This window comes from Mytilus edulis, chromosome 5 (assembly GCF_963676685.1).
Source record: "Mytilus edulis chromosome 5, xbMytEdul2.2, whole genome shotgun sequence".
NCBI lineage: Eukaryota > Metazoa > Mollusca > Bivalvia > Mytilida > Mytilidae > Mytilus > Mytilus edulis.
Window position 1 is genome coordinate 14,147,690 of NC_092348.1, and position 13,801 is coordinate 14,161,490.

A 13,801-nucleotide genomic window follows, 5' to 3' on the forward strand; every position below is an offset into this window, starting at 1 on the left:
GAAAACGTTGGATTGAACCTGGTTTTATAGCTAGCTATAAACCTCTCGTTTGCATGACAGTCGCATCAAATTCCATTATATTGACAACGATGCGTGAATAAAACAAACGGACATAATATGTACATATGTAATAGACAATAACAATCAAAACCAAGGAGTAAACAAAGACTAAACAGAAAGGACATTTACATCAACAGTTATAGATAATAAATAAAATCAACACGAACTCCACTAAAAACCGGGAATGAAATCAGGTGCTCCAGAAGGGTAAGCATTTCCTGCACTGTATACGGCACCCGTCGTGTTATTTCTTTGTTCAGTTCGGTAATGATGGAAGGTTATTATGACTGAGGAAGAATATCAAATATGATTTCTGACACACTTTTGTCATAATGGCCAATTAGCTCATGATGGCGACCGTAAAATTTCTTGAGTGATGAGCTTAAGCTCTTGTCTTAGCAACGTTTGAGAAAGCAGTATTCCTCGTTCCACAAAATCAACGTACTAAGATAGCTCTAGAGTAACATATCAATTGAGACACATATACTCTATATGCTGGTGCCGCTGGGATGTTGCTACATAGAAATGGAAAGTGGACTATAGGAAAATTAAAATCACGGCGTTGTCATAAATGTTGGTATTCAACCTACCATCAGTAGTCATTTCGAGAAAGAGGTCTAAATATGCAGCATATTTATCTGTGTCGGTAGAATATGCATCTCCTTCCATGCTTGTTGCATCAATCTCAGATGGGTTTTTTTAAAAACCAATTATTGTCCCATTTAAGTTGAGAATTGATAACTAGTAGTTTGTATACAAAAACACTAAGCAATTTGAATGGCAGAACTATTTATTATCTGGCGTTTGATGATGGTTGGAAAGAGTATCAATTATGCATTTAGTTTATTGACTCAATTACTAGTTTTATCAGTGATCAGTTGTATACTGATTAAGTTGGACATACATGGTCTTATTCGAAATGTCTCTTGTAAAATTACTCTTAAATCATACGACTCGAATCCATCAGCATTATGTTACAGTTGCAGGTTATTAAGTTTTAAACCTTTCCAAATGTTTGGTATATTAAATTTACTTTTCTCCGAATCGTGGTTGTGGGTTTACCAAACTGCAGTATTGCATATATCATGATCTTCTTAGTATATACCCAAAAACTTCTGATTCTTGTAACGTGACACTTCAATCGATTCAAATATGTGGTCAAAGCAGGAGATTTCTATAACATCTAATAGATTGATAGATCTGATTCAAGCTTTTAATTAATAAATGAAATAATTCATCAGGTGATACGGTTTAAGAGTCGTACACATCTTGTAGAGCAATAATTAATCACGTGATACGGTTTAAAAGTCGTACATATCTTAAAGGGTGTTGGCTATTATAAAAGTAATAATCATGACGTAGTTTTTAAAGACAACAACAAATCAATTAAAAAATTAGGATTGCAGCTGTGTTATTTTTATATATATATGATTGTTTCAAATTATATATCTTTTGGCGTTTTCTCTGTCTTTTCCTTGCCGAAATAATAGTACAGAAACTGAGATTTAGCACATTTAACACATTTTGACTGGATTGATGATTAATGGGATGAAAACAAATAAATACGTCTAATACTCATTTTTGAAATAACCTGAACTATTAGTATTAAATGTTATCAAACTGTTATCTATTGTTGAAAACTTTTTAGGTTGACTGATCAGGTTAAGGACGTTTGGTGTTTGATCAGCTTGATGAGATCATTCACTTTAAAAATGTCCTAAGAATAACGGGAAAAAACCCGAAGCAGAATTTTGTGCATTTAGCTGAACAATTTCTTCGAACATTGGCATATTATGTCCCGTCGTATAATAGTTGTCATATTTACTGTGAATGACCCTGTTGTTGTTTGTTGATAAGTTCATGAGGTTTTCTCAGTTTTGACACATATTAGACCGTTTGTTTTCCTGTTTAAATTGTTTTACACTAGTCTGTTTGGGGCCCTTTAGAGCTTATTGTTCGGTGTGGTCCAAGGCTTCGTATTAAAAAAGAGGGACGAAAGATACCAGAGGGACAGTCAAACTCATAAATCGACAATAACCTGACAACGCCATGGCTCAAAATGAAAAAAGGACAAACAGACAAACAATAGTACACATAACACAACATAGAAAGGTAAAGAATAAACAACACGAACCCCACCAAAAACTAGGGGTGATCTCAGGTGCTCCGGAAGGGTAAGCAGATCCTGCTCCACAACGTCATAACTTTGACCTATAATTGTTTACGTTTTCCACATTGAATACAACTGAGCATGTAACGAGATTAAACTAGATTTTTGGGTTTTAACCCTATTTTTCGATTTCAAAGAATGATATGAAAAAAGATAGACCCCTACATACAAAAATGATTTATGCAAGCTTTTCTTCATTGCTGTATCTTTTTCAAATAAAAGATCAAAGATTGAACAGTGTCATTTTTTTTCTCAATGGGTCCAAAATGTAACGGTCCGCATGGTGTGACGTCATATATGGACGTACAAGTTTCATCCAAATACTGACTACAATCCACACATTTTAGACAAGACGTCTAGTTGTCAATTTTTCTGGCATATGAAATGCGACCTTGAAAACGAACTGGCAGCAAGAGGATTAAGCATGTCCTATTACAAAGCAAAAAACAGTATCGATAAGACTGAGGATCATCAGATATATAAAACAATAAATACCGAACTCCAGGGTAAATTGAAAAGGTGTGGGATCCTAAAAACCTTACATCAAACGGAAGACTTTCTCTGCCAACTAAACAAATGGTGAACAACTCTCATATTCATGACTTTGCCTGCATTTTGTGGTAAATATGGTATGTTAAACTTGGATTGCATGCACTAAGTCGGAAATGTGACAGTTGTTTTTTACTTTCTAGACTTTTATGCAATGTTTACTAAATGCTCAAGATTTTCTGAATCAAAGAAGGATAATCATAGCTTTGAAGGCAAACCATTTCGGAATTTTTTAGTCTTCAATGCTAGTCGTACAATTTTGAACTTTTGATTCGAACGTCTCTTAGAAACTTTTGTAGGAGAAACGCGAGACTGGCTATAAAAAAGCAAGGCATCTTTGGTGAGTTGTTTTTATGTACCATCTGTAAATGAAATGTGTTTTCGAAACGTAAAAAGATATTCTCAAGGTTACACATTTAAACATTTATTCGTGGTTTCTAGCTTTTCAAACGTAATCACACATTAGTTTCTATGAAAAAATGTCCATTTGAGTCTTTCGTCAATTAAATATTACCATAAAAAAAATCAAACCTTCAAAAAAGAAATATAGAGACCAACGGGTCTTAAGGTAACCAAAGCTTTATAAGACAGAGGCAGAAAATAAGAAAAAAGAGTATTGTCTATAAAAAATATTGGAAGTTACATCAGTTTATTTGGAAAATATGTGTAAACTTTTGTTTTTCATAAATATTTTTTAAAACTGCTGTCGAAGATTCTTCATGAAATGAACCTTTTACTCTGGAAATGTATTATAACGCTTCAAAATGTGTGTGGTTGAAATCAGTAAGCCGACTTCTTAATGAAATTAAACAACGAGGAATGAACGAAAGTTTATTTAAGCACAACGTTTTGGAATTTTGGATCACCAATACTCTTCAACTTCGTACTTGCTTGACTAACTACTAGTATATTGATCTGAGCGTCACTGATGAGTCTTATGTAGACGAAACGCGCGTCTTAGCATTTCGAAATGTACTATTATATTGTTTATTTATGTATTTCTCCGTCCTGAATTTTGTTGCATTTATTTGTACTGTAGTCCTGTCATGTAATGTTGTAATTTTAGTGTTATATTTAACATTGCTATAAAAGCGCGAGGTTTGGCTAACCACAATACCAGGTTAAACTCCCAACTTTTTCTTAAAATGTTCTGAACCAAGTCAGGAAGATAGCAGTTGTTATCTTATAGTTCTCTTCTGTGTGTGTTGCATTGTAATTTTTTTTTTGTTGAACTTCAGGTTCGTTGTTTTTCTCTGATAGTTTATATGTTTCCTTCAGTTTAAGTTTGTAACCTGGTTTGTTTTCTCTCTATCGATTTATGACTTTCGAACCGCGGTATACAACTGTTGCCTTTATTTATACAATTTTATTAACAAATAAATACAAGAACAATATTTTTTGTTCTATGATTGTAGTATGAATTTAAAGAAGTAAGTGTAAATCTTTATGAACGATTTGTTTTAATGTGGTAGTAGTGGCTTAAAGCATATTAGGACAGTGACTAATAAAATTGAGAATGGAAATGGGGAATGTGTCAAAGAGACAACAACCCGACCAAATAAAAAACAACAGCAGAGGGTCACCAACAGGTCTTCAATGTAGCGAGAAATTCCCGCACCCGGAGGCGTCTTTCAGCTGGCCCCTAAACAAATATATACTAGTCCAGTGATAATGAACGCCATACTAATTTCCAAATTGTACACAAGAAACTAAAATTAAAATAATACAAGACTAACAAAGTGTATATTACAAAGCTTCAAGACTGTGTTTTAGAACGACTGCAGTATACATTTCAATAAAAAGGCTATCCTCCAACTAAATTCCCTTCCCACTAGTTATATGTAGAGAAAGAACGGTGGTTTGATTAGTCTAAGGCACGGCAAAACATTGACAAAATATCAGAGTATTTTTTTTTACTTTAATGCACAGAAAATAAGCATACAAAAATATATATATAATATAAGCATTACAAAAGAGAAAGGGTAATCACATATTTACATCAGTTAATATTTTCATAATTCGGTAATGTGTTAACCGTAAACGGCATTTGGCAAGACATTTTTTTACCATTATTCGTAATGAAAGTACACTCATTACCACCCTCATGCACTTGGCGTCATTCTCAAAACCGAACAACTCTCACAAAGCGTAATGATATTTTTTGCTAATTTTATTTCATTTCTTATTCTAAACAATGAAATGGCAGTATTATATTATACACCTAGAAATAAATAGTAAATTCTAGGTTTAATGAAATCAATAGCAATCTCATGTTATATCAGACTTCTTTGATGCTATCGATATCAGCCTGCTTGCAGACTTCATCAATTTTTATGGCGTCATGTAATTGATTCAAGTCGCGGTTTCAAAGGTTTTATTTGGCCCTTCATATGGCCCAGCTTTTAAACCAGATTCGATCCGTAATTTTCTACATAAGAAAATGCTTGTACCAAGTCAGGAATATGGCAGTTTTTATTCATTCGTTTAATGTGTTTTAGTATTAGAATAGATTACCTTAGCCGTATTTGACACAACTTTTTGGAATTTTGGGTCCTTAAAGCCCTTCAACTTTGTACTTGTTTGGCTTTATAACTGTTTTGATCTGAGCGTCACTGATGAGTCTTATGTAGACGAAACGCGCTTCTGGCGTATTAAATTCTAATCCTGGTACCTTTGATAACTATTAGTTCTATATTTTTCCGTTTGACTAGGGACTTTCTGTTTTGAATTTTCCTCCGAGTTCAGTATTTTTGTGATTTTACTTTTTTGTTTATGTATGGCGTCATGTCGTGTAAACACGTTTACTTTGGGTATATAATAAACTTAGGCGGCAGTAGTTTATCCATGTTCAAATCAAATAACGTCATGCATCCTGGGCGTTTTTCTGGACTAACCTTTAACAGGAACTCTCAAAGCCAAATATTTGAAGTAAAGGATGAATAGTTAAACAGTTATATAACTCAGAAAGACGTAATATATATCCAACATTCATCTGAGACCAACTTTGATTGAGGGAATTGAAACCTTAGTTTCTTTACAATTTGTTAATCGATTAGGTAGTGAATACGAAAAACGAAAAAAACTATAAAAGGTGCGTCGGCTGGGTATCAAAGGTATATAATAATCTTTATCATAGTTCCATTAACCTCAATATGCTTTTTTCGTCTGGAGCCTGGAGCACCTAAAAGCAACCCAAGTCTTTAGTTCCTGAATGTTAAGCTTTCTGTATATCGTTGTTCGTCTCTTCATCCTTTTTTGTTTTTTAGTCCTGACTTTCTTAGCTTGTTTTCAATTTGTAAGGTCGAATATCATAAGGGTATCTTTTGTTTCCCTTTTTCAAAAGTGTCAATGCGTATCGAATGTATACAAGATAAATTAACATGGAAAAAGCCCCCCAAAAATCTTGAAACAGTAAAAACAATCCCTATATTAAATAAGGAATAAACAAATTATTTTTGTCTCCACAAACACGTGTTTGAGTTAAAAGCAATCCATATGCGAAGAGAACAAATTATACCTACAAATAAACAAACACATGCAACATGAAAGTGTTTTAGATTATTTTGTACCACATTTTAAATACGAAACATTGATCAAAATTTTTCGAAAGTGCCTTTTATCAGAGAAATACAATGAATCTGAATCATGGACATAACAACACTTTTTACAATATAGACGTAGAGTTCATATCTATTCATTTTACAATATAAACGTAGAGTTCATATCTATTCATTTTACAATATAGACGTAGAGTTCATATCTATTCATTTCAAAGACGAAAATGTGATCAGGAATGTGAAGAAATTAAACATTTTTCGATATGTTAGTGATATACAATGAACATCTGGAAAAAGCACATAAACTTAGAATTGTATAATAAAAAAAAACTTTTAACAAAGATGACGTCATATTATTATGTCGAACATAAACAATCTAACTACTTGTTAAACAAAAAAGGCTCATTACTAACAAACAAAATAGAAATGAAGAAGAAATAACAAAAATATGTTTGCAAACAATAATAAAATAAAACAATGTCTTTTCTTTCCTAATATAGATTTAAACTTTATTTCCATACATTGTTCTCTTAATGCACTTAACCTCAATACTACCTACTTGACAATTTTAATGTATGTTCTGCCTCCTTAACATGTAAAATGTGATTTTAAAAAGTACCATTGTTTCAGTTGGTAAACAGTCTGAACGTGCATGTAAGTCGTAATTTCTGGGCAACAATAATAAAAAAAAAAAAAGAATGTTACGCAAGAGATGCGGATCTAGGAGTGTGTTTCGGGTTTATAACTCCCTTTGTTGGGACCATCAATACATTTTAGTGGGCACATATATATATATTTGGAACCCCTCCCTTTAAAAATGGCTGGATCCGCCCCTGTATAACCAGACTATAAATATAGAAATCTAACTGTTTCTGTAATTAAAAACTCTTTACTAGATAAAATTGTGATTTTTCTGTATACCCAAATAATTTCTTTAATTCTCAATAAAAAATTACATAATATCATATCACTTTAAAGAAATTAAGTAAAAACAAAAAAAGAGTGTACGCGTTTAACATGTCTTTGCTGGCTGTTAGAAATACAATTACCATAAGCATGCATTTTGCATTTCGATAATTTACTTAGCTGAAGTAAGGTGACTTAAAACAAGAACAGTTTTACACTTCGTCGGATATTGAAACTTTGTCTTGTATCATTCTGTCATCGCTGACATCAGTAGTCATGGGTTTTCTTTCATCGCTGACATCAGTAGTCTCGGTTTTTCTTCCATTTTTTGAACTCATTTCTTCACCCACACACGAATCAATTTGCACTTGTCTTGATTCTGTGTTCTGTGTCATTTCGGAACCAGATGATGTGCTCCTAAAGCTTCCCGTTAAGCTTACTAGACGTCTCAAGGCCGATCCTCCTCGGGATTTTTCGACCAAATGGACAAATCGTTTGAGCATCTCATGTCTGAATAAAAGATAAACCCAGGGGTCAAGGACTTGGTTCCAGCTTGCAAGGATTAAGGCATTCAAGTCTGCTTTATTGTTACGTTTAACAGTACGGCTTTGGTTGATGATTAGTCTTATCTGAAATTTAAATATTGTAATATCTTGTTCAGTACTATGCAAAATATAAGAGTAAATTTCGCCTCCACAATCCGAGGAATACATAAATTTTAAATGTAATGCATTCGACGAAATTATATATATATATATATAATGAATCTAGTCAAAAGTTGTAGATTTCATATAATATTTCACAAATATTTTACTTGATAATGAATATGTTTTTTTCGCTTAAAAAGTAAGACAAAATATATTCAACCTTTTATTTTTATTACGCCTCTGAAATCTTCTCACTGTGAAATCAATTTAAATTTTAAAAAAATGCAAACATTAGTGACATTTTATAGTGGCAATAACACCATTTCGAAGGGGGAAATCGAGAGTAAATTTCAAGTTTAACATGAAATTTCGTTTTTATATTGTTTAATTGAATTAACTATGCACAAACCATATGTTTTAGTTACATCAACCAATCTTTGGATTCAATACCTCATTTTGAAACGGTTTCACTTATTCTATTATGTAGCTTTTAATTTTTATTTTTTTATTAAATGTCGCCTTTCATTCCTTTCAACCTTGAGATGATCCAGATGAAGGTGAAATGTATGTAAAGATAGTTGCATGAATGTATATGATTTCTGAAAATCAGATTTCATCCTTACATGTTGCGGTCATTTTTCAGAAATGTGTCACAATATATATAACGACATATTTTGTATCGGTATTGAAAATAAAACTTATAGATAAATGTGATTAAACCCTTACCATAAACGGTGCCCAGCAAATGGTAAATACAAGAAATATCGCTACTAAGAAAAAAGTTATAAAAATGTCTTTTCTAGATCTTGATTTTTTGCTCGTTATACTTCCGCGTCTAGCAGCACTTCTTCTCCCGGAGATAATTCCTATAATTACACGGCAATTCAGTATAGCCGTCACAAAAATGGTAAAAAGTCCTAGTACTGAATAAAAATATCCATATATTTGGTCTTCAACTTCGTGACCAAAGAAATTAAAAAAGCACCATGAAGTTGGAAAGTGTACGACGTTTTCTCCAAGGCCAAACACAGGCAATACAGCTATAAGAACGGAAAAACTCCATATTCCAAATATAGAACAATTAACTATAGTATATCTATCAATAGTATTATATTTGAATGGATGAATAATGGCAAAATATCGGTCCAAAGCCATGGCACCAACCAAAAGAACTGTTGCTAGTCCGGCAAATATCATCATGAACGCCATGTAATGGCATAACGGTACACTCTCCCATAATCTAAGTTTTCCAGAAAAGACGGCAAAAACCACAGGGGTTGTTGTGATAAGACCAAATAGATCCGTAAAAGCTAAGGCTATGACAAATCTGTAAAACACTCCCCATCTGTGTCGTTTTTTAGTTCGAAATAAAACACAAACAGCAAGGATGTTGCCAATTACGCCAAGTGTAAATGATACTACGGACATGGGTGGAATCCGCGGGATCCATCCGACGCCTTTACCGAGCCTCGATGTTGTACCATTTTCGGTTGTGTTAAAAAAATGCGTAACATCGGAAGGATCCAAGGTAAACGGGGTTACTGTTTCACCCATGTTCTTTTAACAAATGTAATTGCGGTTAACTGTTTTTTTTACTTATATTGTTAAAGAATTGTTTTCGTCAAACCTTTGTTATATTAATCCTTGCGGAAGCATCTTATCGAAAGGAAACTGCAACTCACTTGTTCAAGATATCTTGTATTGTAACTGAACTGATTTATTTCCTTAGTATTAACTTGTTAACATGACGTATAATCGCAGAATATATTTCTTATTGCAAGACAAATTTAACTTGAATAACAAAATCCAAAACACATTTTAGTAAACATGAAATTCATTTGCAAAACGATTTGCTTATTTTGAAATAATATACATTACCAAGGAAACAAGCTACATCGGTAATTATAATAAAATAATCGTTGCTTTTTTTCCTAAATGCACAATGAGCATGTTGGTCATAACTAACTACAATATACTCACTAAGACGGATTAATGCTTTACTTCGATTAATGTGATCTACTTTATCACATATAAATTCACATGGAATTTACTATTTATGCAACTTTTATAACTATTTAAGAAGCTACCTTTTAAAAACTGTAATGGGCAATTTCAAAAAAGAAATGCCCCAAAATACAGAATGGAAGTTTATTCGTAGACCATGAAGGAATGTAGTGAAATCTAGTACTTTTGTCTAACAATTGGCGCATGTCACAAAGGACTGTGGACGACTTTACTAAATCGTTTTCTTTATTAGCCATTTACGTTGTTGGCTTAAGGAGTCTATGCATGAAGTACTCACATACCGTGCCAAATGCAAAGCCCATATGTACTGAGTAAATTGGATGAAACTAAAAATGTAAAACAGACGTTGAATGTATTCTTTACTTTTTCAGTATCATTATCAGAATTGTCACTGATGTTCTTAAGTTTTGACATTATTTTCCTGCAGAATTCGATCAAATTTTATTTTATATGTATAAACCTTTTAAATTTGTATGGTTTTTGAAACAGACATTACAAAATCGAATATGCAAATTATTTGCAGAACCACATCAGTTTTGTCAGTGGCATTTGAAACTGCTGGCCCCGTACAATCAATTACCGAAAGTCATTATAGAAAAGTCACCCATCAGATAATATAAGTGTCCACACCTTTGCAATAAGAATATAACAATATATATAGTTAAGTAAGTACATACGGAAGTAAGTTCATTTTGTTGAATAGAGAAATAATGATGAATACATTTTAAATAAACACACTTGCTAGTTATACTTACAGGTGCATAAGAATGTCGTTATAAAATTATACATCAGGTCGTTTGTTTTTCCGTTTGAATTATTTTATATTTGTCATTTCGTAGCATGATTTGAAAGCTGACTCTGTGGTATTGGTTTTGCTCTTTTTTGAAGGCCGTATTGTGACCTTTAATTGATAGCTTATATGTCATTTGGTTTCTGTCGGAGGTTTGTCTAATAGAGGTATGTCATACTATTATTTCAAGATTGTACACTTCGTCAAAGCTTTACATTATTCTAAGAAATGAAATATATGTACTTTCCCCGAAACACAATAACATTAAACACCAGGAAAATAATGTAAAAATTTTGTTTGATTCAAGACCGAACCTTAGGCATAGTGGAAATTAGGCCGGTAGGTGCGAGATTGTGATCTATGAATTTTTCGGTGAATTTTATAATTGGAATGGGCTTTCAACGCAACAGTTACAGGAAAGATTATTTTTCATCAGAGTTATTTTTTTCAGTAACAACTCAACTAGATTGTCAATACTGTTGACTTCAATCTTCCTTAATATAAAGCTTGGAATATAATTTTTTGATTTTTAACCTACCATAAATGGCGCCCAGCAGACGGCAAACACTAGAACTATTGCAACTAAAAACACGGACATAGAAATGTCTTTTCTGGATCGTGATTTTTTGTTCGATATACTTCCACGTCTTGATACACTTCTTCTTCCAGAAATAAGACCTACAATCACCAGCAAATTCATTATAGCCGTCAAACAAATTATACCAAGTCCTAGTATGGAATAAAGATATCCATATATTTTGTCTTCTACTCTGTCACCAAAGAAATTATAAAAGCACCACGACTTGGGATAGTGTACAACGTTTTCACCTAGACCCATTATAGGCAGTACAGACATAAGTACAGAAAAAAGCCATATTCCAGATATAACCAAATTAACAATAAAGTCTTTTTTAACAGAATTATATTTGAATGGATGAAGTACCGCAAAATATCTGTCCAAAGCCATGGCACCAACTATAAGAACTGTTGCTAGTCCGGCAAATATCATCATGAAGGCCATGTAGTTGCATAATGATTCACTCGTTTTCAAACAAACTTTTCCAGAAAAGGCGGCAAAAACTACAGGGGATGTTGTTATAATTCCAAACAAGTCAGTAAAGGCTAATGTCACTACAAGTCTATGAAACACACCTAGCCTGCGGCGTTTTCGAGATCGAAATATGACGCAAATTGCAAGAATATTCCCAATTACTCCAAGCACAAAGGATACTACGGACACAATGGGAACACGCTGACTCAATCCGACGCATTTCGTTGGTGGCAGCACTATAGCATTATCTGTCGCGTTTAGAAGTGTCTGCAAAGTTGAACGACCCAGTATAGTGATGGCATTGGACACAATGGTGGTATTCATTTCAGTTTCAACAGATGTATTTGTGGTATCCATTTCAAACGTTATGTCTCATATCTTTAAGAGGGATTTTCCAGATATATATTTATAGACAAAATTATTCTTTTCTATTTGTAAATGATTGCATAGAATACTTATAACAGGAAATTAATTGTACGATTTTCGGAAACGAACTTGTTAAACATTTTTTGTGGTGTTTACCTATTTTTAGTTTAAAGGTTGAACGAGCTTGTCAAACAATTAGCAGGTTGTAAATTTTATTTCATCATCTAAAAAGCAAAGACTAGTCGAGTAGTTTAAGAGTCGGACCCTCCCATTACAAAAGCAACATGGGCTATAACAAACCAATTTATGACAATTAGAAAATATTGCATTGCTTCCTTAGATTTCGATAGTATGTATTTACTAAGACTAGAATTGTTCTGTATTTTATTAAGCAGACTTTAATTTATTTTGCTACTGTCTTTAGTTAGTTTAAATCAAGTTATAGTTGCAGTTGTTCTTTTTGCTGATGCAGATTTATTTCCACATGTAGAAAATCAAAGAGAAATCTCTCTCATTTAGTATGCAGCTGTAGTTTTGGACAGCCATATACAGTGAATAATGAATGTTATTCTAGATACTAACTAATTATAATCTACTTTTAAAGATAATTGCACGTCTGTAGATTTTAACTTAATTAACAGTCATGCGTCAAAAAGACCATCGCACTTCGGCGCAGACCATCGCACTTCAGCATGACCATCGCACTTCAGCGTGACCATCGCACTTAAATGTAACCATCGCACTTCAACGTGACCATGGGATATATACAAGAAGACAGTGAATCAGTCAAAAAAGGGGTTATATCAAAGTATTTATTTTCCGTCGAGCAACGTTCATGATAGAAATTATTTCACGTTTTTCCAGTCAATTATATACCCCCTTTACCACACTCATAGAGATTGTTATATAATCTTTTGTTTCATTTTTATAGCAATATTGATAAAAATTGAAGTCATTACGTCTGGTATTTTTATTTCTTTTAGGGGGTAACATCTAATTGAAAGTTGAAACAAGACAATTTTTAATTCATTTGTTTTTATCAATGACATCATATGAAAATTTAAACTGGATCATTTGGCCCCTATGCCAATATAATCACATAATCATTAATTATTTGTTAAACAAGATAATCATATAAACGGTCTGGTAATCAAAATTAAATAATCACTTTAAAAACGGCCAAGTAATCACATGATCAAAAACCCCGAGATGAGGCTCGATCATGTCGTCACGGCTGAACTTCTTATGGCATCGCTGTACGAAGTCTGTTCCTTTCATAGCAGTGAGCATAGCGGCCGATTCAGTAGAACGGCTAAATTTCATACCAGCAAGCTTACTACTCTGATCATGCTTCACTGATTAAGGGGATTCTTTCATAAGGTACTGTTTTATTGCCGTCTCAATGATGTATTTAAATAACTTTAATAGTCTTTTGTCTGCTCTTTAAAAAGTAAAAACATTTAAAATTCTAAAGATAGTAAAAACAAACATAGTTGTCGAGAGATAGTGTCTATATACAAATAATTTAATTTTGGATGTAACGCGTCTTCTGATTGGCTGACATTGTTATGTTTATCAGCTCATAGATATAATTTTGTTATGTGACCTTAACGTCATCGACGTTTTTTCATGGTTTACTCCGGTTTGATTGCAATATATTTTACTGTCTATTAGACTGAG

General features: G+C 32.9%; 1 protein-coding gene across 2 annotated transcripts; it reads right to left on the reverse strand.

The window, feature by feature from the left end:
• Nucleotides 1-4,947: 4,947 nt before the first annotated feature.
• Nucleotides 4,948-12,308, reverse strand: LOC139523026 (prostaglandin F2-alpha receptor-like). 2 transcript variants are annotated; one of them, XM_071316766.1, is made up of 2 exons: nucleotides 11,243-12,308; nucleotides 4,948-7,871 (listed from the first exon to the last, which is right to left on the reverse strand). In XM_071316766.1, the coding sequence occupies exons 1-2, from the start codon at nucleotides 12,110-12,112 to the stop codon at nucleotides 7,455-7,457; spliced, it is 1,287 nt and encodes a 428-aa protein (XP_071172867.1). In that variant the 5' UTR covers nucleotides 12,113-12,308; the 3' UTR covers nucleotides 4,948-7,454. The 2 variants fall into 2 exon arrangements, with proteins under 2 accessions (XP_071172867.1, XP_071172868.1); XM_071316767.1 differs by lacking the exon at nucleotides 11,243-12,308 and adding an exon at nucleotides 8,616-9,594.
• Nucleotides 12,309-13,801: the final 1,493 nt, after the last annotated feature.